The 26,816-nt window shown below is 46.9% G+C and overlaps 1 protein-coding gene across 2 annotated transcripts; it reads left to right on the forward strand.

The window, feature by feature from the left end:
- The first annotated feature begins 82 nt into the window (after positions 1-82).
- ZNF398 (zinc finger protein 398) lies at positions 83-26,816 on the forward strand. 2 transcript variants are annotated; one of them, XM_005205857.5, is made up of 6 exons: positions 83-368; positions 3,585-3,941; positions 10,490-10,616; positions 11,615-11,728; positions 19,402-19,515; positions 20,755-26,816. In XM_005205857.5, the coding sequence occupies exons 1-6, from the start codon at positions 345-347 to the stop codon at positions 21,900-21,902; spliced, it is 1,884 nt and encodes a 627-aa protein (XP_005205914.1). In that variant the 5' UTR covers positions 83-344; the 3' UTR covers positions 21,903-26,816. The 2 variants fall into 2 exon arrangements, with proteins under 2 accessions (XP_005205914.1, NP_001192847.1); NM_001205918.3 differs by having other exon boundaries at positions 127-368; positions 3,546-3,941; positions 20,755-23,138.

A 26,816-nucleotide genomic window follows, 5' to 3' on the forward strand; every position in this document is an offset into this window, starting at 1 on the left:
TGGCCGCCGGGGCCGGCAGGGGGCGCGCTGCCGCGGCTTGCGGGCGGCGCGTCTAGGCCCGAGTGGTCCCCGGGGTGCGCTCGGTGCCCACAAAGCGCCAGCTGAGGGGTCGCCGCGGGCCCAGCGAGTGGGGCCGAACCCGCCCGCCACCCGAGCTCCGCCGCACGGCCGCCCGCGTCTCCACCGCGTCCCCGCGTCCCGAGCAGGCCGGGCCCGACGGGCTAGCGAGAGCCCGGGCCGGGGAAGGCAGGGCCGGGCGCGCGCCGCCTGCGGAGAGGCCGGGGGGCCGGCCTGCGTGGGGCGGCGGCGGCGACTCCGGCTCCGGGCCGGACAGCGTAGGGGCCATGGCCGAGGCGGCCCCCGCTCCGGTAAGGGCGGCCCGCGCCGCGCTGAGCGCAGAGAGCCCGGGAGGGTCAGGGCGCCTCGGGCTCTGAGACCCGGACCCAAGGGGAGGCGGGGGGAGGGCGGGAAGCCGGCCTCCTGTCAGGCGCGGGGCCCCGGAGTTGGGCGCAGCCCCGACGACTGAGCAGAAGACGCCTCTCTCGGGGTCCCGCCGGCAGGGGAGGGCCCGGGAGCGGGGGGGACCCCGACGCCGGGCATGGGTCTGGGACCGCTCGCTCTCCGCTTCCTGCGGTCTCCGCACCTCCGTGCGAGTCCCCGTCTCCCCATCCCGTTTGGAGGTTTGCAGCAGAGACAGCCTCTTACCCCAATGGGAGGAATGAGTTCAGAGACAGTCCCCCCGCCTGGTGCCAGCCCCGCTTGCAGCCCCGCTGCAGGACACGGGGGCAGGGGAGGGTGGTGGCTTGATTTGATGTTTTCATCAGCTGTTCTCCAGCCCTGGGAGCGGACCCCACAAGAGTCACCCTCGCTGCAGCCCCCGACCCCCACACCCCCACCCCCACCCCGAGCCTCGTGCAGCCACAAATGCGGGGTGACGGCAACAGTTAGGTGTGTTGAAGGACCGCGGGAGCGCAGTGATCCCCAGTGCCCAGCGCGTGTCGGGGGATGCCGGACACACAGGAGGCCCTCTGTCGGGATTGCAGAGTGCTGGTTTCCGAGCGCGGGATTACCTTCTGCGTGTTTATTCATCCAGCGGATGTTTACCGCAGGCCGGCCGCGGGGCCAAGCCGGCTCTATCCGTGGCTAAGCCAGCCGCGCTGGCCAAGACCGTCCCTGCACACAAGAGCCTCGTGAGAACCAGCCAGGGACGCGTCAATACCAGGACCGGATAGGGAGGCCCAGGATTTGCCAGCTAAGAAGCCTCTGCGCACCCCAAGTTCAGCCATTGTAATGGCTCAGGAGCCAGACTGGCCTACTGAGTTGCTAAGTGAGAGGAGGAAAAGGGGAGCAGCAGCAATGGGGCTGGGGACGGAGCAGAGGGGACCTATTTTTTCCCTTTCGGATCTTGTTTTTCCAATATGGTAGAGACGATCGTGTGTCTGTGCTAGCCCTGTCCAATAGAAATGTAATGGAAGCCATATAGATAACCTTAAATTTTCTAGTAGTCACACTTTGTTATTTAAATTTATTTATTTATTTATTGCCAGACCCTCTGCAGTGAAAGCTGCAGAGTTCAAACCACTAGGCCGGCTGGGAATTCCCAGTGGTCACATTTTTTAGAAGTAAAGAGAAACAGATGAAATGAACTTTCATGATATGTTATTTAGCCCCGTGCATACAAAATATTTTAGTATGTAATTAGTATTAAAAAATTATCGATGAAGTTTTACATTTGCCTCCTCATAATACGTCTTCGAAACCTGGTGTGTGTTTTATACTCACCGCACATCTCAATTGAAATGAGGGCATTTCGGGTTTTCAGTAGCCACACGTGGCTACCATATTGAACAGTGCAGGTCTATCCCATGGAGAAGACTCAGGAGGGATTGAAATATTGACTGTAAAAAAGAGATAAGATCAGTGTATTTTAAAATGTGGAAGGAGGTGGCATTTAGAGCACAAGGGTTTGAGAAGGATGAATCTTTTTCCTGAGGGAAGGAAAGAAGAAAGCATATATACTAAGCGACTGATGAATTTGAAGTGAGGAGTGTGAAGAAAAAGAAGAGAAAGTTGAGAGAGACTCCCCCCATTCCCACTCTCCAGGGTCTAATTACTCTTAATTCTCAAAGTAGGAGGTCATGTCATCTCCTGAGAGGCAGGGGCCTGCAGCAAACAGGAGGCTTACTGCTCAGCCTGCAATCCCTGAACCAGCAGTGTTGGCATCACCTGGGAGCTTGTTTAAAATGCAGACTGTCAGTTTTCCTCCCAGACCTACTGAGTCAGAGTCTGCATTTTAAGGGGATCTCCAGATGTGCTCATTAGTTTGAGAAGCACTTTACACCAAGTTGAAGAGGGCCAGGGGCTTGTAGTGGCCAGTATGGTGGAGGGGGGAAGAACCAGGCAGTGTGGTGTCCCTGCTGAGCTTAGAGACCAGGGGTGTGTGGTGACACCAGTTTACCCTGTTATGCGACTTCATTTCCTTGGGCTTCCCAGCCTCCTTCCAGGAACAGAGAATAAGAACAATTGATTCAAAGCCGGAAGTTAGCCGAGCCGCTGAGGCAGAAAGACAGAGAAGTGAAGGGTTGAAGTTAGCTGAAATGATCAGCCAAGGAAGAAAGCAAAGCCTGGAGCAGGCTGGTAAACCAGAAGCAAATGGAAGGGTCAAGGGTTCAATGGGATCGCAGAGCAGGTGAAAGAAAAGTAAGGTTGTGGGAGCCAGAGAGATCAGAGGTTGTGGCCAGAGAGTAGGTTATCAAATTCATAGCCAGAAAGCTTTGCAGAGATATCCTCCTCCAACCTCCTCTGTTGTAGGAATTTCATTTTTTAAAAAAACTACACTGATGTTTCAAAGTATGCTCAGTGAACGGGGGAGGGGGGAGCCCGTTATTTTCTTGGAAAGACCTAGTTCCATACTCATTTATACAGACCAGTTTCCCTTCCCTAAAATTCTATGTTGGTTCTAGTTCTGTCTGCCCTCTGGAGTAACACAGAGTGGATCAGATTAAACAAGTCTGTTCTGCCTTTGGTTTTATAACCTGCAAGTATTAGAAAAGAGCCACTGTGTTTTCTCCACATGCAACATTCGTAGCTTATTCAACTACTATTTCATGGTGTGGCTGTGGTTGTCAGCTAGGTGGTGGACGGGCAGGAGCTTAATTAAGTCAGTAAAGAAGGGGTTTATCAGAGGGCACGGAGCTCGGTGAAACCTGGAGAGATCCTGGTGCGCTTCGAGCTTTTGCGGAGGCAGAGGATGCCACTGCAGCCTGGCCCCTACGGGGCTGGCTCAGGGCCTTCCACCCCAGGGAATGCCCCAGGCCACTGCTTGATCCAGTTTCACCTGGTCACTGTCTTAGCTCATCCACCCCTGAGTTCTCTTGCCTTTTGGTGCCACTGAGCTCCACAAAGATGAGGCTTAAGCAGGCAGTACTAAAGCTGTACTTAGAGTAATCGCAACTGGCCACGGAAGCAGTGCTTATCTGATTTTGCTTTGGATTAGGGCCCCTTCTAACACTAAGTGTCTCCTCCCATCTCCCCACTGCGCACAGACTTCCGAATGGGATTCCGAATGCCTTACCTCCCTGCAGGCGCTCCCTCTTCCCGCAGCCCCAGCGGCAAATGAAGCTCACTTGCAGACCGCGGCCATCTCCCTGTGGACAGTGGTGGCGGCCGTGCAGGCCATTGAGAGAAAGGTGGAAGTCCACAGCCGGCGACTGCTGCACCTGGAGGGCCGGACGGGGACGGCAGAGAAGAAGCTGGCCAGCTGTGAGAAGACAGTGGCGGATCTCGGAAACCAGCTGGAGGGCAAGTGGGCTGTGCTGGGGACCCTGCTGCAGGAGTACGGGCTGCTGCAGAGGCGGCTAGAGAACTTGGAGAACCTGCTGAGGAACAGGAACTTCTGGATCCTGCGGCTGCCCCCGGGTATCAAAGGAGACATTCCAAAGGTAGGCCTTGCACTTGGACGTGGGGAGTGCAGCCCCTTGTCCTTGCTGTTGTTCAGTCGCTCGGTCATGTCCGACTCTTTGTGACCCCATGGTCTGCAGCACACCAGGCTTCCCTGTCCTTCACCATCTCCCGGAGCTTGCTCAAACTCATGTCCATTGAGTCTGTGATGCCGTCCACCTGTCTCATCCTCTGTCGTCCCCTCGTCCTTAGACTGTTAGTAACGGGTGGTCTTGGTCAATCAGTGAGGCTGGAGGAACCAGAAGTGGCTCTGTGTCTGTCTATCTGGGAAGCATTCCATGTTCAATTTACATGTTCTGGTCATGGGAAATGTCAGACTTCAAACTGGAAGACTCTTCTTAGCCCAAAGCTATCCGGCAGATGGTTTTTTTTTTTTTCTTTCTCCTACCCATTATCCCCAAGTCAGTTTTTTTCTGTATTAACCTGTCTGCTGCAATCTTGATTGGAAACAAAATTAAATATCATTGAAATCAGTCAATTTGAATTTGTTGGGAATCCTGGTTTAAAAAAAAAAAAAAAGAGGACAGAGGAATGAGATGTAGAGTCAAATGGTTGGTGTGAAGATGGGGGGCTGTCTGTGGGGCTGGGATCCACGGGGGGCCTGTCCTTCACTCTTTACAAGGTGCGCTCTAGTGCTTGGGCCCAGCCTCTCCAGAGGGAATAGCCCATAAAACAACAGGAAATAAACGCCATTCTTGAGCTCTGGAAGACAGAGGCAGCTAGTTTCCAAACATGCCTGTTTATTTATTCATTCATTCAACAAGTATGTCTTGAACACGTACTGTTTGCTTGGTATCTAGTTCCTGAAGGCACAGCAGTGAACAATTCATGCAAGCTCCCCTGGAGCTTAAATTTTAGGGGGAAAGACGGTACAAATAAACAAAATAAATCCATTTAAGTGCCTCAGTGAAAAATAAAAGTGTTATCTGGTGATTTCTTTTTTAGATTGGATGTCAGAGAAGGTCTAGTAAAGTATTTAGGCTAAGAGTAAATGACAGGAAGGACCCTAGTGGGAGAAGGTCTGAGCAGGAACGTTCCAGGCAGAAAGAATACCTAGTGCAAAATCCCAAAGGCACAAACAAACTTGGATCGCCAAGAGGAAGGAAAAAGACCAACTGGCTGGTGTGCCGTGAACAAGTAGAGCATGTCCAGAGACACGGGGTGACTCGTTAGGGCAGGGCTTTTCAGCCCTGGTTCTACAGGAGTCATCTGGGAGACTTTGAAAATTCTGATGGGCATCATGGCTAGATGTTCTAACTTAGCAGGTTCAGGATGGGGCCTAACCATTGATCTTAAAACTCCATAAACGATTCTAGCATGCGACTCTGGTTATAAACCACCAATGTAGGGCCCTGGAGACCAAGGTGAGGAATGTGGTCTTTATCTGAATTAGAATGAGAAGGTTGGAAGGTTTTAAGTGGAGGAGTTGTATCTGGTTTATATTCTGAAAGAATCTCTTTGGCTGCTACCTGGAAAATGGCTCACGGGGGTAAGAACAGAAGCAGGGAGAAAAACCCTAAGGCAGCTGTCAGGGCAGGAGGGCCAAGAGCAGCTTGGCTGAGGGTAACAGCAGTGCAGGGGGAGACAAGTGGGCAGATTCAGGATGTTTTGATGGTGAAATTGACAGTAAGATTTACTGATGGGAATTAGGGAATGACAAATTAAGAACAATACTAATTGTAAATTTACTGCATGATAATTTCTGAGCACTTACTGTTGTAAGTACTTTGGTTACTTTCATAAGAAGCCTAACTTGCCCAAGCTCATACAGTTAGTAAATATAAATAGTAGAGTTAGATTGTGACACAGTTGGCTCCAGAGCAGGTGCTCTTAACCACAGACTCTCGGGTTTTTGACTTGGAGGTCTGGGGGGATGGTGTTGGCGTTTACAGAGGTGGGGAAGGAATTAGTGCCCCTTTGGCGGCGTTAGGTTTGATATGCCTAGGATATGTTCAGGAATGATGCTAAGCAGTCTCTGAAGCTCAAAGGTGAGAAATATTTGGAAATCATTGATGTGCAGATTGTATTGCAAGTTATGAAGGCAGAAGCGATGACCTTGGGAGAGAACGTGGAGAGGCAGGACAAATGAGTCCAAGGACCAAGCACCAGGGGCGGGAGTGGTAGCCAGTGAGTGTGTGGGTCACAGGGTCAAGGGATGGTGGTCGTGTGGGCTGATATGTTGCTGAGAGGTCTAGAAAGATGAGGATGGTGAATGTAGTTTGACAGCACAACTTCACCGGGGACCTTGCAGGAGCTGCTGCAGGGCAGAGTGGGGGATAGAAGACTGAGTGTGGGGTGGGGAGCACACAGAGGAGATGGAGACTCCGTCAAGGAACAGGTGAGCAGCTGGCCGGGAAGGTCAGAGTCAGCATCTGAGAGAGAACCTTCCCCTCTGTATTTTGTGTGTGTACCTGAGTGCTTCCTGAATTTCTTTGGAGTAATTTAAACTTGGTGTTGGGCTATAAGAATAGCAGAGAAGGTAAGTTAAAGTTACTTACTGTCTTACATGGGTAAATGAATAACATTTAAACTGTCCCTCTTAAACTTCCAATTTGTATATAAAATAATGTGATTCCTCTCAAAGATTACTTCATGAAATTAAAATATATAGAAGATTTACTAGATTGAAATATGGGCCATAGGGACACTTTCATGTCCTTGATTTGCTGAAAATCCTCCTACTCTGCCCTTGTTTTTGAATGTCAAGTTCAAAATAATTCTCCCTCAAAAATTGTTTCTTAATTTTCATTTTTTGAATTGTGGTAAAATATGTGTGACGTAAAATTGACCATTTTAGGGGAGGGGGGTAAAAGAAAAAACATTTACCATTTTAACCATTTTAAACAGACAGTTCAGTGGCATTAAGTACATTTCCCTTGTTACGCAGCTATCACAAGCATCCATCTTCAGAACGTCTTCATTTTGAAAAACTTTAGTGATGTACCTATAGATCCTCCCAGGACCCCCTCCCCTAGCCCCTGGTGACCCCCGTCCTGCTTTCTGTCTCTGTGAATCTGTCTGCTCCAGGTCCTCATCTAGGTGGGCTCATACTGTATCTGTTTGCTTGTGAGGGAGTATTTTCCTGGGCATGACACCTTCCAGATTAATCCATGTCCTGGCAGGTGTCAGAATTATCTTTTTAAGGCTGAGTAATATTCTACTTCTCTCACTGTTTTAAAGGCACCAGTCCTTTTTTTCATTACATCAAATGCCATTGGTGAAAAGTTTAATAACAAATCAATTCTCGTTTGTAAGAAATATTTTTTTTTCTCTATCTGGAAGCTTTTATCTTCTGTTTGTACTTGTTATGTCTTGGGTGTAGGTCTTTTAAAATTTATGTTGGGCACTTGGTGTCACCTTTCACAATCAGAAGACTGATTTTCCGCTCTGGGAAATTTTATTCTTGATTCTGTTTTTACAGTCTTTTGTTTCCCCCGTCCACATTTGTTTTTCTGTCCTCTTTGTGGATTACTGTTTGACAGATGACGGATGCTTGTCTTTGTCTCTTTAACTTTTCCTTCATATTTTTCACCTTTTAAACTGGAGTTCTGTTAGTTTTCTTTCCAGCCTTTCTGACTTTTAACAATTACATATTTAATTGTAAAGAGTATTTATTTTCTCCTTTTTAAAAGCAGCCTGAATTTTTCTTTTTTAACGGATGCAATATCGAATGTCTCTGGGAATATGTGTTAGAGCTTTTTAAAATATATTTTTTTAACCTAGGATTTTTTTGTAGTGTATGTTCATCTCGATGCTGTTAATTTTACTTACTTATTCATTCATTCATTTATTTTATTTCTTGGCTGCACTCTAGAGCACAGGCTCTAGGCACATGGACTCCAGTAGTTGCTGCACGTGGGCTCGGTAGTTGTGACTTGCTGGCTCTAGGGCACGTGGGCTCAGAAGTTGTGACCTGTGGGCCCCAGTGTGTGCAGGCTACAGTAGTTGTGGCACACGGGCTCATTGCTCCACAACATGTGGAATCTTCCCAGACCAGGGATTGAACCCGTGGCCCTTGCTTTGGCAGGTGGATTCTTAACACTGTTCCACCAGGGAAGTCCAGTTTTACTTTTTTTTTTTTTTAATTTAGCTACACTGAGTCCTAGTTGTGGCTCGCACTCTTAGTTGTGGCATGTGGGATCTAGTTCCCAGACCAGGGATCGAACCCAGGCCCCCTGCATTTGTGAGCTTGGAGTCTCGGCCCCTGGACCACCAGGGAAGTCCCAGTTTTACTTTTTTAATATTGAGTAATCCTTGGTTGGTTGTTCATATTTATAAGTGAAGGATTTGATTAATAGGGTAATTAGTGGAACCTTGCATTTTTCTCTACCACCGTGTCAGTCTTTTTAAGCAAAGGATCTTTCCTTTTCACGAGAGGCTCTCTCCTTAGATGCCCCATATAGGTGGGCTTTGCTTTAGGGTGCCATGCACGGAGCAAACAGGCAGTGCGGGGGTCACCAAGAGGCCAGGAGTGAGGCAGGACTCTGAGATGTCAGCCACACCGGGATGGGGTAGGATGGGCCAGTATGGGTACTGTCTCCAGACAGGTTTTTAGATTTCTTTAGAGATGAAGTCTGGGTTTCGGCTTTGGGGTAAATGCTTCTTTACCAGGGCTGATGAGGACAAGAGAGGGGGCCCTGCTGTTCCAAAGATAGACCTTCAGACTGCAGTTTCTAACCACTGTTACTCCTACTCGGTGTCTCTGCCAGCTTTGAGCTTGCAGTTCTCTGCATTCCTCGCTGCAGTCCCTGTGCGTTGTCAGAGACGCCGTTTCCTTGTACCCAGGCCCCAGCACTGGCGCATCCTCTAGGTCTCAGTGAGAAGCTTGTCAGAAATTCTGATTGGGGCATACCCTCTCCTTCTCATTCTTGGTACTGTTACTAATATTTAGTCGCTCCTGGTCTGACTTACTGTCATTTCAATGGAACTTGGGTGGGAAAGGAAGTACATGTGTGTTAAGTTCACCATCTTGAACCAGAAACCCATCCTGATTCTTCATTTTGGTCATCGTTTTATCATATGTGTTTCTGTTGTAAACCTTCACAAATCTTTTGTGTAGTGAGGTTAGATAAAACTTGACTATTGAGTTCATCTACATTTGCCCTCAGCTTGATTCTAGATGCTGAGCAGGATGTGAAATGAGTAGTTTATGATGCTAGTAGCTCCTAAGGAACAAAATTTATGGTTGATGACACAGATGAAGCAATTAGAAAATGTAACTGCCTCACAGAATTGTATAGACCTTTGTATTTTAAAGGATATTGAAGTTTATGAAGATGAGTATCTTTTTATTGAATTTTTTAATTTGGGGAGAAAAAAAATACACACATACACACACACACACACATATGTATCAAATTACCAGGAGTCTTTCTCATTCTCTTTCCTTTTTCCATAGCATCCTGTTTTTATTTTATGGATTTAATCTCTCTCAAATCCTTATGTTATTACTAGTAAGGTTTTTATAAAGATTCTGTTGCCTAGGTATTTCTATTTTTTCCACACTCATCCTCCCCCTCTTTTCATTTTAGTCTTTCTTGATCATGCTGTAGGATTTCTCAGTGGTCACTGATACTTAAAAGTTAATTCATACTTAAGAATAAAACTGTGGAAAGCTCTCAAGTGGGCGAAGGAAGAATGAGCCGTTATGATGATGGCAGAAGTAGAGAAGCTTTCCACTAGGTGACAGTGCCCACACCTGGTACCTTAATACCCCAGGCCCCCCTTTGGTTTCTCTACAGAAAGACATATCCATTTGCCTACGGATAAGCTCCTAGCTTTAGACAGCATTATGCTGGAAGGTGGGGTTCCTTATGACCATTCCCTTCATGCAACTTGACTCTAGCTAGGCAGAATCCATAATTGTTCTCTGAATGCATTCTCTAATTTTCCATGCTTAAGTGTTCTTCCCATTCCCATTAGGCCTGTTTATAACCTACCTATTAGGACTGACCAAAGTCCCACCTTTTCTAAACTTAGTCCAGCCTCTTTATAGCTGTTTCCAAAATCTGTTGTCAAGGTCATTAAGCTGAATATAGTCGTGTACTTCTTTTAGACTGAAACTGTATATTTATAATCTTGCTGCTTAAGATAAGCCTCGTACTTCACGGATATTCACTATAGGCTCTGTTCTGTGAATTAAACACTGCTTTGCATTTGTACCTCTCTCTATTGGTGACTAAAACTCACAGCCTTAAAGTTTGTCACAGTGAAAACATCATCAACTCTTAGAAGTTAGATCTGTGTCTTAAGTCTTGCCTGTATCCTTTTGGCATCTCACATAGGTTTTTTGTAACTAGTAGACATATATATATAGTTGGAGAAGGAAATGGCAACCCACTCCAGTATTCTTGCTTGGAGAATCCCACGGACAGAGGAGCCTGGCTGCCTGGCTACAGCCCTAGGGGTGCACAGAGTCGGGCATGACTGAAACCATTTAGCATGCACACAGGCATGTAGTAGAGATGTGTTTGTAGTAGAGTGATTGAATGCGGTGAGAGGAGCTAACCCCAGTGTGTCATAATTGCAGGTGCCTGTGACATTCGATGATATCTCCATCTACTTTTCCACTCCAGAATGGGAAAAATTAGAAGAATGGCAAAAGGAACTTTACAAGAATATCATGAAGGGAAACTATGAGTCTCTCATCTCCATGGGTGAGGCTAAGTTGGCACGGTTTGAATGACGGGACAGCATCTCCGAGCAGTCTCAGAGCAATCCCTTTTCCTCCAGTGTCTTCATTTCCCTCTGTCCTCATGCATTTCTGGTTCCAAGCCAAAGGATGTCCAATTCACCCTTGCTAAATAGGAAGTCACAGTTTCTCCTTCTGCCAAGTCAGGGGACAGAGGGTGAAGTTCAAGGTTGTGGGTGTGCCAGCTGCAGTGATCTCCATGGTGTCCTTCCTATTTATGGCCTCACGTCTCCTTGCTGAGGCGCCCTCGCTCTTACTCCATGGAGGCAGCAGTCCATGGGCCTCGCCTCTCCTCGCTGAGGCACATGCACTCTTAGTCCATGGAGGCGGCAGTCGGTGGGCCTCGCCTCTCGTTGCTGAAGCGCCCTGCTCTTACTTCATGGAGGTGGCAGTTGGTGGGCCTCTCCTCTCCTTGCTGAGGCACATGCACTCTTAGTCCATGGAGGTGGCAGTCCACGGGCCTCGCCTCTGCTCGCTGAGGCGCATGTGCTCTCACTCCGTGGAGGCAGCAGTCGGTGCTCAAGGAGCACACAAGCCTTTCCCACACATCACCTCTCCTCCCACTGGTTTCCCAATAGACACCGTCCATGGTTGGAGGTGAATGGATGGGGAGAGCGGTCTAGACCAGCTGTCCCCAACCTTTTTGACAACAGGAACCGGTTTCGTGGAAGGAGACAATTTTTACACGGATGGGGTTGGGGCTCATGTTTCAGGTGATAATATGAGTGATGGGGAGCAGCATATGAAACCTCACTGGCTCACCGGCTGCTCACCTCCTGCTGTGTGGCCCGGTTCCTAACAGGGCACAGACGTACCAGACCAGGCCTTGGGGACCCAAGTGATAGACTCAAAGAAATTCCCTGGGACTGTGGGCCTCACAGCCTTCCGTTCAGCTTCGATGGCCATCAGTTGGCATCCTCACTGATCACTTGTCATACCCTCTTTCCCATTTTCCTCTCGTAGATTATGCCATGAATCAACCCGATGTCTTATCTCAGATTCAGCCAGAAGGAGACCGCAATACAGAGGACCAGACTGGGCCAGAGGAGAGTGGGATTCCCACTGACCCCAGTGAAGGTGAGTGGAGGAGAGATATCCACTCTTTGTCTCCCTTTCCTGGTCAGAGGTGATAGCTCGGAGCAAAGGTAAGCAGGGGCTTCTGGAGGCTCTCGGTCCTAAAGCAAGGAGACTGTGAATGGGTCAGCAGGCCCTGGAAATCACCTTGTCCAAAGCCTTCACCCGTCAGTAGCACATGCCTGAGAGTATTGAGGGAGCGTGTGTCCAGCTGTTCAGAAGTGTTGAGGGGCTGGGAGTCTGCATGGTCCCTCAGGGATGCACAAAAAGGGCAGACCTGATGATGTCCACCTGGGTGAAGTGGATTTTTGCCCAGTTTGGGAGCCAGTTATCACTAATTAACTCCCCCTAGTTTTTTTTTTTTTTTTGGTTGGCAGCTATTTGATATTATGGGGGGAAGACTGCTAGCCCAAGTACAGTTGTTATTTCTCTCAAGTCCCACCTGTTACCAGAAAAATTTCATATAGATTTTGTTTGCTAGATAGAAATTTCATCCTCCAGACATCTCTGTGAGATGAACATCTCTGACAACCCACCCCTATTCCATGCACTGGTATTTTTTTCTAGCATTTTACTATGAAATTTTCAGTCAGAAAAGTTGAAATGATTTTGCAACAAACACTGAGAGACCAAGCACTTAGATTCTATCACTGACATTTTATTCTGCTTCCTTATTACATGTGTGTCCATCTCTGCATCCCTCTGCCATCCATCAACACATCCTATTTTCTGTGTATTTCAAAATCAGTGCAGATAGCAAGACATTTCCTCCTAACTAGTTCAGCATGGATATCATTAACCTCGAGTTCAATGGAGAAGGCAATGGCACCCCACTCCAGTACTCTTGCCTGGAAAATCCCATGGACCGAGGGGCCTGGTGGGCTGCAGTCCGTGGGGTTGCTAGGAGTCGGACACGACTGGGTGACTTCACTTTATTTTTTCACTTTCCTGCGTTGGAGAAGGAAATGGCAACCCATTCCAGTGTTCTTGCCTGGAGAATCCCAGAGACGGGAGAGCCTGGTGGGCTGCCGTCTATGGGGTCGCACAGAGTCGGACACGACTGAAGCGACTTAGCAGTAGCAGCAGAGTTCAATATTTGTTTATATATTTTGTGATACACATTTTATATACAATGAAATTCTCAAATCTCAAGTGAACGTTCTCTGAATTTTGAGGAATGTATGTCTGCCACACATTGTTTTTAAGAATGTGTAGGTGATTATATTTAGGCAGTGTAACAGGTTGAATTTTATTAATCTCTATACCTTGGATATAAATAATGAGTCTAAAATCATATCACAAGTAAAGATGGGTTATTTGATTGCAGAAAAATACCTGACATAGACCTCAGTGAGAGAAAATGAGTATGTCATTTTATTGTTTGGGGATGAATGGAAATGGTGTAATTTGGTTTTGTGATGATACCTGAAAGTTTCATTTAGCTGCCTTTTTGTCAATTTGTTTTTACCTTGGTTTTCAAGACTCCATTTTTGGGTAGTCACCTTTTATGCTTTAATATACTTTTACTTAAAATTAACAGTGTAAGCATTGAATTTATTTAATACTCTGGTTTTAGTCTTTAGAATTTTAGTTTGCATTGGTAATTACCAGCCTAGTTTTTTACCTGAACTTAAAGATAGGAGTCATAGAATTTAGACTGATTAATATATAGCATTAAAAAAAAATCATGCATGTCTAACCTTTAGAACCCTTAATATTTTCCCCCTTTTAGGTTTAATTATATTTTCATGACTTTTTATTCATTTAATTCAATTGTTTTCTTTTGGTTGCTCAAATTGTCAACAACTGACTTTTAAACCATCTCCTATGTCCTTTCAGTACTGCCTCAGTACTTGTTTTCATAAAAAAAAAAAAAAAAGTTCCAGACTGTGTTGGAGTTTCCAAGACTTCTACACTCAAGTAATTCGCTGGGAGAACACAGGCCCCAGCATATAGCCATGCTTAGGGCTGAGATTTATTACAGCAAAAGGACACAAAACAAAATCAGCAAAGATCAAAGGTGCTCAGGATGCAGTCTGGAGGGAACTGGGGGCCAGCTTCAGGGTCCCCTTTCAGTAGAGCCTCATAGACCACACTTAATTTCTCCAACAACAAGTTGTGGCAAAAGACATGGAGTGTCGTCTCCCAGAGAGGCTCTCCAGAGACTCAGCACCCATGGCTGGTCCCATAGGCCCCCTCTGTCTGGCATGTACCAAGATTCCAGACTCCCAGAATGGGAGTGGATCTTCAGCATAAACCACAATGTAGAAACAGCTGAGACCCAGCGAGGCACTCTTAACATTGAGGAGAGCTTGAGATCAGTACATGGAACTACTGGTCAGCCAAGGGCCAACCTTGGGAGCAGGCCTTCCAAGGACAGGCAGTCTCAGGCCTGCTGTGTTGACATGGGGCTACTTTAGATTTTCCTTCTCCTAACCCATTAAAAACGTCCTGATTCCTTTCAGTGGAGAATAGTGTTAAGTGTCTGGTCGTCAAGGTGCCTAACAGACTGTCCTCGTGGATGCCAGGTGGATACTAATGCTGGGCCACTTCAGAAACAGGACTAATCAAATATTTTTTTCATTGATTATTCTTCACTCTGTTTATATCATTTTCCCCATCTTGTTCTAATAGGAAAAGAAAAGAAGAAAAACTTCTCATTATTGAGCAAGCAGCTGTCCTCTTCTTTAACATCATCATCTTTTTAAAGTTAAAAAATTTTTTTTTAATTTTATTTATCTATAGATTTTTGGCGGTGCTGGGTCTTTGTTGCTGTGCCGGCTCTTCTCTAGTTGCAGCCAACGAGGGCTGCTCTCTAGCTGTGGTTTGAGGGTTTCTTATTGCCGTGGCTTCTCTGGTTGCAGAGCACAGGCTCTAGGGCACTCGGGCTTCAGTAATGGCAGCTCCCGGGCTCTAGAGCACAGGATCAGTAGTTGTGGCACAGCGGATTAGTTGCTCCTCAGCATGTGGGATTCTCCCAGATCAAGGATCGAACCTGTTTCTCCTTCATTGGTAGCTGGATTCTTTACCACTGATCCACCAGGGAGGCCCTTCAAAATTAACTTTAACATACTTTGTAATTTGTTAGTAGTATGTTTATATTAAAATATTGATGTATTTTTAGAAACAATTTTCTAAAATATGTTTGGATTTTATCTTTATTTCTTATAAGCCCATAATTTATTATCTTACTCCATTTTAGAGCTTTAGAAAGAACTGTGCATTATAATTAAGTAAAAATATATACAGGTAGAATAGATTTGGGGATAGTAAGGATACCGTGTGGCACCCCTTCTTTTTATGTCCAAATATCTTGGAATTCATTTTATATTCTGTCTTAGTCACCATTATCTGAATCTGATGAAGAAATTATTATTCCTTCCAGGGAGCAGTCATTGGTGCCTCATATCTTGGATAAAATTGCTTCCAATTAGTAGAAAATAGTAATGAATGAGAGAATGCAGAAAAATATAAACCTGAGATTTTCTGAAATTCTTCTTCATTACTAGGGCCAAAATGCAGACCAGCTCTGTGTGTGTGTGTGGCCATTATTTGGTCACTGATAGTTGTAATATTGAACTCCAGTATTTTAGAATTCTTTGGAGAAAAGCCTTAACCAAGAAGTTCAAACAGAATAACAATCAAAAGCCCATTATCTAGCCCGTCTTCTAGTTTGGAAGCCATGGACCTGAGCCAACATTCTAGAAAAGTAAAGTAAATTCATTCCCAAACTTGCGGTCCTGAGGAGACTTCTTTGCTCTTTGATTAGGGTCCATGGCCCTTATCTCCTTTGTCACTGGTCACTCTTGTCCAGCAAGACCATCTTTTCCTAGACAAAATCAGTGACTAAGACATCCCAATATGGTAAATCTTTATTTTTGTTTAGCCTACATGCAGACAAGAATTACCCGGGAAATAAAACTTAGCTTAGTACACAAATACACAACATAGTCACCTGCTGTGTTACAGTTCCAGATCTGCTTCATGAAAGTTGCAAAAAGAGTTTTGTATCTTTACCAACGGTAGTTTCGTGTACCAGGCATTTTCATTGTCTGCTTAAGAATTCATAGCTCAGCATCAGTTCTAACTCACTCAGTTCATAACACCTTTGTACACATCCCAGAACCTCAAGGCTCCAGCTCCTTCTCAGACAGCTTGGGCCCTACCTGCTTAAAGCACACATGATAACATTCAACCAGTGTAGACAATTAATTTTATATTTTCTTGTGATTTGCCTTTCTATTTTAACCACCTCTCGAACCTAAAACCTCAGCATTTCTTGATTTCCTCTTACCTGATCAGTATTTTCAGTTTCTCTCTTCTCTAGCTTTCCCCAAAGCCTGCTGCTTGCATGAACCAGTGATTTGACTCTTCTGTGTCTCTTTAAGTGTCCACTGTTTGGGCCCCCCAGGCCTGTGAGGGTGTACTCCAGGTCCCCTTGTGACTGGGCCAGCAGTTGCCCTTCTGTCACCAGGCAGGTGACTGCATGAGGCCCCCTGACCACTCCAGTTCTCCTGCTCCTTTCATCTCACTTCTAAAGGTACTCAGCCCTGCACTCCCACCACTCCCACCAAGTGTAGTAGACACAGCCATGTTCCCTGCGCCCAGTGACAGCAGTGCTAAGACCCAGTTATTTAATAAAATAAATACTTACGTCGTTGCACTAATCTAGTTAGTTAAATGATGGGAGGAACTCATTTTAGCATCAGTATTCAAGAAGACCCTGGGTTACTTTCCCGGGGTTCCCCAGGTTCAGTGAAGGCACGCTGAACCAGTGACGGGAACAATAGCCACCCCATTTCTAGAGAACTGCCTTGGTGTTTCAGTCCTCCTCAGCTTTTATGGTTGGCTACTGACTAATACTGTAACAAACGACTGGAAAGAATCCACATGCCCATCCGGGGGAGATGCTGAGTGCACAGTGGTGCAGCTACAGAGAGGAATGAGGAGGGTCTCTGTATAATGCTGGAGACACGCATCCCAGAATATATTGTGAAGTAAAAAAGGAAGATCCAGGACAATTGGTGTAGTATGCCTCTTAAAGAGGGAAAAAATGAAGATGTATGGAAGATTAAAACAAAAGCCAAGGAGGATGGCTACCTACACAAGGAAAGAGACTAGAGATGGAAGCTAGATCTCTTTGAATGTATTTTATACTTTTGATTTTGGAGCCTTGTAAATATTTTACATAGAAAAATAAGATATAAAATCAAACACATGCTGAAAAAACTAAACTGTATACCACAAAACATCGAGTCCATATTTTTGTTAATAATACTGGTATAGTTTTGAAATGTACATTCAGATAAAGCAAACATTGTGCAGTGTTATTAGGAACCAAGATTCCTAGGATAAGAGAGAACAGATACAAGTATTAAAGCAGTTAAACACTGTAGTTTTAAATATGGTCATAAATATTAATGTACATTCATTATATTTGGTTTTTCTAAATGGCATTTTATAGCTCTGTCTATTGAAAAGACCTAGAAGCAGTGACAACCTATTAACAGTTAGTGTCCTTATCATCCAGATTATGGTCTCTAAATTCCATTTCTCAGATTATTGATTGTGTGCTTGGAGCGGAAAACATATCAGATGAATCTGGTCTAGTTTGTTATACCAGAAATGGACGAAACTAGATATGTGATGATGTGAAAAGACATAGAACTGATCTGAAGGGGCTCCCCCTAGCCAAAAAGGGACAATTTGAGCATCAAAAAGAATAATGACTTGAACTTACTTCTGGAACAGAAACAGATTCACAGACACAGAAAACAAATTTAAGGTTACCAAAGGAATTAGTGGGGGGTGGGGAGAAGGAAATAAATGAGTTGGGATTAACATATACATACTACTATATATAAAATAGATAAACAACAAGGACCCACTGTATAATGCAGGAAACTATATTCAGTATCTTGTATTAACCAATAATGGAAAAGAATCTGACAAAAAATACATATATATATATATGTGTGTGTGTGTGTATAACTGAATCACTTTGCTGTATACCTGAAGCTAACACAACACTGTAAATTAATCATACTCAATTTTAAAAATGGTTTCAGAAAAGAATAATGACTGCAATTGATTGAAACTCACCAAATATATAACATTCTATGAGTTCATAATGATAAACTAGAGAAAAAATAGTCAAAACAACTTGAATCACATTTGGAGGTTCTAGAGCACCAACTCGTCATTTAGAAGACTGATGAATGAAGCAGTTAACATATATATTATATATATATGTTTATAATATATATAAACATATGTATAATATTTATAAAGTCTTGGAGGAAGATAAGGTTGGACTGTAGTTAGTACACTTCAGCCTTGTAGCTCAAAGTAGGAAGTGGGAAAGGCAGCCCACAATGTGTACAGAACCCTGTATTCTCCTGTCTGTCTGCATAACCTGACAGTCTGTTGGGCCTTGTCCAACCTCTTATTTCTGCTTTGTGTATACCTTTAGATCCCAGCAGTCTAAAATTTAAAAGGCATTGAGCAATAACAGTGAGTTCTGTTCATTCACTAGGAATAAAACCATAACCTGTATACAAGGCTTTTTTTGATAAATAATATAGAGAGCTTGAATTTACTCTCTGGACCCTGTCAATGTGCCAGCTTGTTCTTTTAGGCCAAAAAAGGCTATATAGACCTTGGCTGGAATAGCAAGCACAGCTGTTTCTGTGCTGAACAAATGAGGCATGTTATGTGCAAAATCTTTAGAGGCTGTTCTTTTTTATTTTCCAAAAGAATCCCCAAGGCCTGAGGAACTTGGAAATACTATTCTCCCTACTCTCAGGGTTTAGGAAACAAAAACCTGTGTCATTAATAAGCAAAAGTAATATGTTGTCTTGAAAAGAATGTGACATTGGGAACCTGAAAAATGTTTCTGAGCAATCAGATCTGTGCTTAAACCTGATTTTGTAATTCTGATAATATATTTGTTTTTAAATTAACATTCTTAAAAAGTTTTTGGTCAGTCTTGTTTGTTTGGTTGTTGTTGTTGTTTCTGTATTTTAAAGTAAACCTTTGATAATATAGTGTTTTACTGTAAATGTTTCCTTACTGGAAATTTACTTAACCTCTGTGGGCCCCCTCTAACTTAAATAGAGAGGAGATCCTCTGCTTCCTTATCTCATAAAAATGCTGTGAGAGAAAAATATGAAAACACTCTGAAAGTAAGTGTGTTGATGAAATGAAAGGTACTCATGCTTCTAGGTGATTTCAGGATCTCCAAAATAAAAATTTTGATTTGTTTTGAAGGGTCGGGAAGGTCCCATGGAGAAGGGCATGGCAACCCACTCCAGTATTCCTGCCTGGAGAATCCCATGGACAGAGGAGCCTGGCAGGCCACAGTCCATGGGGTCGCAAAGAGTCGGACACGACTGAGCGACTATCACTTTCACTTTTCACCACCAAAAATAGTGAATCAAGGTGAGTCTATCATGGAAAGATTCATACATTTGGTTTCATTTTGAATTGGTTCTCTGGATGTTACATGTGTTTTTGTTTTTTTAAGCCTGATTTTGTTTTGTTGTTATAGTTAATTAGAGATAAATATTGGGGCAAAATGTAGTATTCAGCACACCAGCATGATTATTTCCACTTTCTGAGTCAAGCCCTGAAGACGTTTCTCTCCGCCCCGCACCCCCCCAAACCCCCCCAAACAGAGCCTGGCATTTCAACATCAGATATTCTGTCTTGGATTAAACAAGAGGAAGAGACCCAGGTTGGTGCCCCGCAGGAGCCCAAGGAGAGTGACATGTGCAAAGGTACCTATGCTGGTGAGTACCGAGCCACCCAGGCTCAGGGTATGTCAGACCACTGAGTAGAAACCGCAGAGGAAGTGGGGTTGTGGAAGCAAGGAAGTGGGTGAGGAATGAGAAAAGTGGGCGGGGGGAGGCTTGTTCAAGTAAGAAATGAAACTAAAATCCAACTAAGATAAATTTTAAGTGAGAAAACACACTCTTAAATGTGAAGACAAATTAGAATTGTCAGAGGAAGGAAAAGAAGTGCACACGGATGAAAAGTATGAGGGGAGAGAAGGGCAGAACATTGGAGGGTCACGTAGAAAGGGCCGAAGTGGGATGGGGGTGGGGGAGACAAGCCAAGGCACCAATGAGGGTGTTAGTGTTAGTGAGGAGCTCTCCCTAAGGACAAAACCATGACAGGAGAAAGCGCCTGTCTTCTAAGACACTTAGCGCCATCTGTATTTTGCCATCTGAACAGAAGAGAATCTCAAGGTCAGAGGAGACACAATAGTTCATGCAACTGAATGCAACCTATTTATCTTTTGTACTCTGTGCTTAGACTCTGGAAAATAAAAAAAGAGAAAAAGAGTTTGTGCTCTTCCAGAAGTTTTGTTGGAGGGACACATTTCAGTACTAGGCATGCCTATTATTGAACATCAAGGGTGAGTGGGATGGATGACTTAACTTATACACAAGAAATAAGGAGTCTGGAGGACATTCCATCAGTTATCCTTTAGGTATTTAGATAAAGCCTGAGAAGGACGTGAAGCTGGAACTGGCCTTAGAAAACCGGTACCAAGTGTTTGGGTGTAACCCAGGAAGCTGGGAAGAGAGGGGTGCATTCTACAAAAGGGAGGGCAGGGTGAGCAAAGATACAGGAGCAGAAATGTGTACTGTATTTTCCAAAAGACAAAAGGACAGAGAACTATATTGAGGGGTTCATCTGACAGAGTAAGGAGGAACAGGATTAGATAGAACAGATGAGTTTAGGCCTGGTCACAACAGGCAACAGAGAACACCTCAGAGTGTGCGTGCCAGGAATGAAACAGTGAAAGTCGCTGGAAAGACAGATGCTAGGGCCCTTCCTGTCCAAACGGAAGCACCGCAGAGGCTCGGTAGCGAACTCTCCGGTGATGGACCACGAGCCCTGCAGACACCCTGGTGGTTTTCTCAGCCCTCTGCTGACTTCCTGCTTTGCGCCAGGCAGGGACCCGGGAGAGCTGCGGGGAGCCTGGGGGGTGGCCGGGGGTGACCCTGAGCCCTTTCTTGCAGACGAAGAGCTGGTCATCAAGGCCGAAGGCCTCGCCAGAGCCTCCCTGTGCCCCGAGGTGCCCGTCGCCTTCTCTTCACCAGCAGCCGCAGCTAAGGAGCCGTTCCCAGACATGGCCTTCAAGAGCCCGCAGTCTGCACCCTTGGCGCCGTTTGGTCGTCCAGCCGCCGACCTGGCTGAGGCCTCGGAGGGACAAGTGACCTTCACGCAGCTGGGCACCTACCCGCTGCCGCCCCCAGCCGGGGAGCCGGTGTTCTCCTGCCACCACTGCGGCAAGAGCCTCAGCCAGGACCTCCTGCTGACCCACCAGTGCGGCCCCCCGGGCGAGCACGCCGCCCCCTGCGCCCAGTGCCCCAAGCACTTGCCCACGCCAGCTGACGGCGGCCCCCCAGCCCCCGCCCGCGAGACGCCCCCCACCTGCCCGCACTGCGCCAGGACCTTCACGCACCCGTCCCGACTCACCTACCACCTTCGGGTCCACAACAGCGCCGAGCGCCCCTTCCCCTGCCCCGACTGCCCCAAGCGCTTCGCTGATCAGGCGCGCCTGGCCAGCCACCGGCGAGCGCACGCCAGCGAGCGGCCTTTCCGCTGCGCGCAGTGCGGCCGCAGCTTCAGCCTGAAGATCAGCCTGCTGCTGCACCAGCGCGGCCACGCTCAGGAGCGGCCCTTCTCCTGCCCGCAGTGTGGCATTGACTTCAACGGCCACTCGGCCCTCATCCGCCACCAGATGATCCACACGGGCGAGCGTCCCTACCCCTGCACCGACTGCAGCAAGAGCTTCATGCGCAAGGAGCACCTGCTCAACCACCGGCGGCTGCACACAGGCGAGCGGCCGTTCAGCTGCACGCACTGCGGCAAGAGCTTCATCCGCAAGCACCACCTGATGAAACACCAGCGCATCCACACTGGCGAGCGGCCCTACCCCTGCGCCCAGTGCGGCCGCAGCTTCCGCTACAAGCAGACGCTCAAAGACCACCTGCGCGCGGGCCACGGGGGCGGCTGCGGCGGAGACCGGGACCCCTCTGGACCGCCGCCGGACCCCCCTGGGCCCCTCCTACCCGGGCTGGAAGCCTCGGGCCTGGGCGTGAACCCCGAAGGTCTGGAGGCCAATCAGTGGTATGGGGAAGGCAGTGGGGGCGCGGTTTTGTAAAGCTGTCTCCTTTCAGGGTTGTCTGTGTGGGCAGGGTAGGGGAAAGAGGAAAGCCCCGCCACCTCTCACCCCGCGGTAAGGACTGCTTGGCACGTCGAGGAATGTGGGGTCCTGAACACTTGACAAGAGCCGTGTGTGAGTTTCGGAACTTCACAAGAGCACCACGTTGCGAAACCCAGGAAGACCTGGAAGAAAGCCCAGCTTCCCCATCTTTTCAAAAAAAATATGACCGAAGCAGAAGTTAGAAGAATGTCGCAGAGGTTGGAAAGCAAGGTTCAGCCTCTGATAATCCATCACAGGTTAATAAGTTGAGAGTGGTTGAGCTCTATGTAGAGTCAGGTGCATGGAAGAGCCTCCAAGCTCTGAAGCCCACCGTGAGGCAGAGAATGTTTGCCCTAACCTTGCTCACTTCCTTGGTCGTGTGATGGCTGCTGGAAGCCAGTACCCAAGCCCTCCCCCTGCTCCTGCTCCCCTAGCAGAGCTCCAGTGTCCTGCCCCGCCCGAAATGATGACTCAAGACTGCCTTCCTAGGTCTCCCGGAGTACTCATTCTAATATATTTTGTTTAATATTGAGTGAGCAAAAATCTTGATGTTAAAAGCTTCTTAAGGAGAACAGTTCTTTCATTAGCTTAATTTGAAGCATCCAGGCTTTTACTGCCATTTAAGCTACTAGAAAGCTTTGCCAAGGTCCTAGTTAAGAACTTGGAGGCAGGATATGCAGCCCCAGCTTTAAAAGCTAGAGATCCCAGAGAAGTGACAGAACAGCCTAGAGTTTGTGCCTGAACCATGTTCCCGAGAGCCACTATATGCCATATTCTTCCTATCATTTCCAAGCCAGTAGGCTGGCTTTTCCATTCCTGGTGTCTGATATTCTGACAATCATCAACGGAAAAGGCTACAGCACCTTCTAGAAGCATTACAGAGTCCTGGAAAGTGCCCAAGGCCTCTCAGCTTTTGCTTCCTCAGTGGTGAGATGACAGTTACAATGCAGCTTTCTTGAGCCGGCTCAACCCCCCCGCCCCCGGTGATGGACAGATTGAGGGGCTTCATAGACCCCTGAGAGCTAAGCACCAGACGGGGCAAGGGCAGCCTCTTCCGCTGGCTTTGCTTCTGGGGAGATTTGCCACCATGTGTACCTTTGTAAGGGTCGGTCAGTCACCAGGAAGCATCTGAGCCTGGTCCCGTTCCTAAGCGACTTTGCAGTCTGGCCACTTTCCCTTTACAGATCTCACATTTTCATCTGCAATGCAAGGCTGGTGAAAGGGAAAAAGTGAACCTTTAGGATTAAAAAATATATATATTGTGGTACATTCCTTCTGCCAAAATCCTATCTATCTCTGGTTGTTATCCAAGGAAAGCAAAACAAGACAGCAAAATCAAGGCAGAGATGTTCTTGCTGAAACTTGCCTGAAATCAGTTTGATTTGTTGTTGACTCGGTTGGAGACTGGGATAGAAGAGAAGCGCGCAGAAGCCCCAGGTCCTGAGCAGAAAAGTTGTTTGTACCTCTGGTGCTCTCCTGTTTCCCCGGAACCTCCCTATGGTGACTGGGACGAGGTCTTTGAGCATTTAGGCAAGGCACTCTCTTGACGAAATGATACGGGAAGGACCCGTTTTCCCCGTCGTCACCCAGCGCACACTTCACCCTGCCTCGTTAGGTGTGACTGCACTAGGAAAAAGTGTCAGCCCAGCTTTGCTCCCGGGAGGGTGCTTCCTGAACATGCTGCTTTCTGGATAATCACAGGTATAAAATATCTGCTCTGTGACATTCACAACACCACGCGTCACAGGAGCCCTAAGAAATGTGTGTGAGACCTAGTCCCCTGTCATTACTACAGTTGGAAGGCAAGGGTATGGAACACACCACGAGAGATGATGAACAGAACTTTGACATACTGGATTGAAGAGTTTTCTAGCTAGAATCTGGATCCACTACCATGGAAACGGGGAGCCCTGGGGATCTCAGTCTGAGTTCCAGCTTCACGGGTAACCACCTCCCCACCAGGAACTCAAGACTGAGATCAGCTCTGGTTTGCGTGTCCCTAACGAAAAAGAAGAGTCACAATGCTGTCCCCCGTGGTGAGCTCCCTTCTGAAGAAACGGACTTGCACGTTCTCCAGGGTTTGCCGGAGAAGGCACCCCTCCCTGCACTAGATGCGGTGATGGGTAAAATGACCTGGAGAATCCTTTTACTCGAAGGTTTCCTGAGGACACAGAGCTTATTAATGAAAGAGACCTGGGGATTGAAATACTGCAGAGAGGTCCCACAGTCCCTGTTGCAAGGAACTCTAGCCACAGTTTGGCAAGAAGTGAAGAGTTCACATACCCACGAGGCAAGAGCCATGAAGCTGAGTGAAAGGGAATGGCAGGGTCCAGCCAGAAAGATAGAAGTGGAGGTTATCCAACTGTCAACCATCAAACAGACCAGGGTGCAGCCACTGTACCTTCTGGTCTCCTTTCCCTCCACAGTCTTCTCACCATGTAGAAATCCAGTCCGGGTCTAAATTAGAATTTGTTTGCTTGAGATGCAAAAGTGGATAAGTGGAAAAAAAAAAAAAAAAAAAAGACCATTGGGAAAGATAAGTCCAACAGAGAGGTTCCAGTGTGTGGAGAAACTTGGCTCAGCAGGGGCTTCTGAGACAAACCATACCTTTAACAGAATCTGAGGATTGGTCATCCCGACTGGGCTCAGTAGGAAGGAAGACTGAGAAACGTGCGCTCCATCAGTCTGCCCTCTGGCCGGGAAGTGTGTACTGTCACACATCAACAGGCACCATCTCCGGGGGGGTGGACCCAGCTGTTGACTGTAACCAGATTCACGCTTTGCTTCCTTACTAGATTTTTGTTATCACCGTAAGATGAACCTCTGGTTCCGCCCCCCATGTGAACCTAAATGGAGTTGATCGTCTGGAAAGTGAAAGAAGATGACTCTGATCTTTCTTGCTGGGTGTTTGTTACTAGAATGCCCTGGCCGGGTTCTGGCTGCTTTATATAGCTTCCTAGCAGTGCTTTACAGAACTTCCCTCACCATTAATAATAGCCTGCAGACTTCCCATTGGGGGACTCCGCTGGGCTTCTTTGTGGAGCATTTTAAAATATTTGGGTATCCATGGCTATCTCAGCCAGAACCAGACTCTAGAGCTTACCCGGGAGTAATAAATGTTTACTGTCTCAGTCTTAGAAAGTCTGGTTGATAAGAGAGAACCCGAGTCCCTTTATATTTGTGCATTCCAAATGGGATGGAGAACCCACATTTCCGCTCACATGTCCTTTGGAGGAGGAGCAGAACACACTGGGTCCCCGCCCCCCCCCTCCCCCCCGCCCCTACCCTATATCCTACGCTGTAGCTTCTTAGACAATAAAAAGCATCCTCCTCAGCTGCCTGAGGACCACTGAGAAGCAGGGAGGAAAAGTGAGATTCTCCCAGAATGCTTTCCCAGACCAGGAACTCTTACCATCAGTGCCGTGTTCTCTGCTCTTGGTGGAAACCTTTGACCCTGCTCTCTTCACCCTACAAAGGAAGCAGTCTTCTCACAGGGTTTTACACAGAGGACATTCTTTGACTTGGGAAGTGTCAGACTCTTATAAGCGGAAGATCCTCCAGGTGGGGCACATGGGCGGGAGATGGGGGCAGGGAGTGCTCGGGCCTCACAAAGACATGTCTTGTGGGTTAGTGCAGCTTAGTGGTGTAGGGCGTGGGTTTGGTCCAGACCTAGCGAGTCCTGACGTCGTAAGAAGTGACATAACAATTTAATCATCGTGAGTCTAGTTTTCCTATCTGTAACATAGAATGATGCTAGGTCTTGGATGTGTCAGGGTTTGGGGGGAAACTGTGAAAGTACTTGGCACAGAGCCTGGCACACAGAGGTGTCAGATCGGCAGCGGTCAGGAAAGGTGCAGGCCAACTGGAAAGGGAACTGAGGCCATGCTGCAGAAGCGCGTGGCCACTTGATGACTTAGCTCCTGCCTCCCATCTATTGCTTCCATTTAGCCTGTTCTTTTACCTATTCTGTATCTCCTGACTCCCTTAAGTTTGTGTGTGCCGTGACACCAGCTGGTTCAGATTCTAAGGTGGGGAATCTGGCCCTTCTCTTGCTATGTGTGTGTGTGTGCTCAGCTGCATCCGACTCTTTGCAACCCCACGGACTGTAGCCCACCAAGCTTCTCTGTCCATGGGGTTCTCCAGGCAACAATATTAGAGTGGGTTGCCATTTCCTACTCCAGGTGATCTTCTCAATCCCAAGGATCAAACCCCTATCTCTTGCATCTCCTGCATCTACAGGCGGATTCTTTACCACTGCCCCGGGGGCTTCCCTTCCTCTTTCTATACCAGGCCACAGAAGTCTCCAGCCTGCCCTTGGACTCCCTGCCCTTGGGTCAGGTGCTCATCTTGGCTTAGTCAGCCATGTCAGGAGGGAGGGTCCTAGGTCCCTCCACTTGATCTGGGGTTGGTAGACTCTTGGGAATGGGCAGACGGTAGGGCGTTTCTAGTACTGCCTGGAGAGGAAAGACTCTGCTTCCCCTGTGTCGGGCTTCCTTGAAAGACTTCTGCTTCGGCAGCACAGTGCAGACCAGAGCCCATGGCCAGTACAGAAAGGACCTGGAGGATGCTATTGCTGTATCTTGCAAAAGAAGTAATTTGTTACTTTCTGGGGTGTTATTCTGCCTTCCCAGCCAGGCTCCACTTCCTTTTCAAATAGGTGACTCAGGCCATAATTCCATCTCTACACACATACACAATGACTTTTGTCACATTGCCTCTTGAAAACAAAAAATTACTCCGCCCCTTAAGACCAACCCCCACTGAAGAATGCAGAGAGATACAGTCAAATCAGAGAGGACTCAAAAGCACCGTCCTGCAATGTTCGTAAAATTGCCAGGTTACATTTCAAATAAAATATCTGATAAAACCTCA

This window comes from Bos taurus, chromosome 4 (genome assembly GCF_002263795.3).
Source record: "Bos taurus isolate L1 Dominette 01449 registration number 42190680 breed Hereford chromosome 4, ARS-UCD2.0, whole genome shotgun sequence".
NCBI classification, from domain to species: Eukaryota; Metazoa; Chordata; class Mammalia; order Artiodactyla; family Bovidae; genus Bos; species Bos taurus.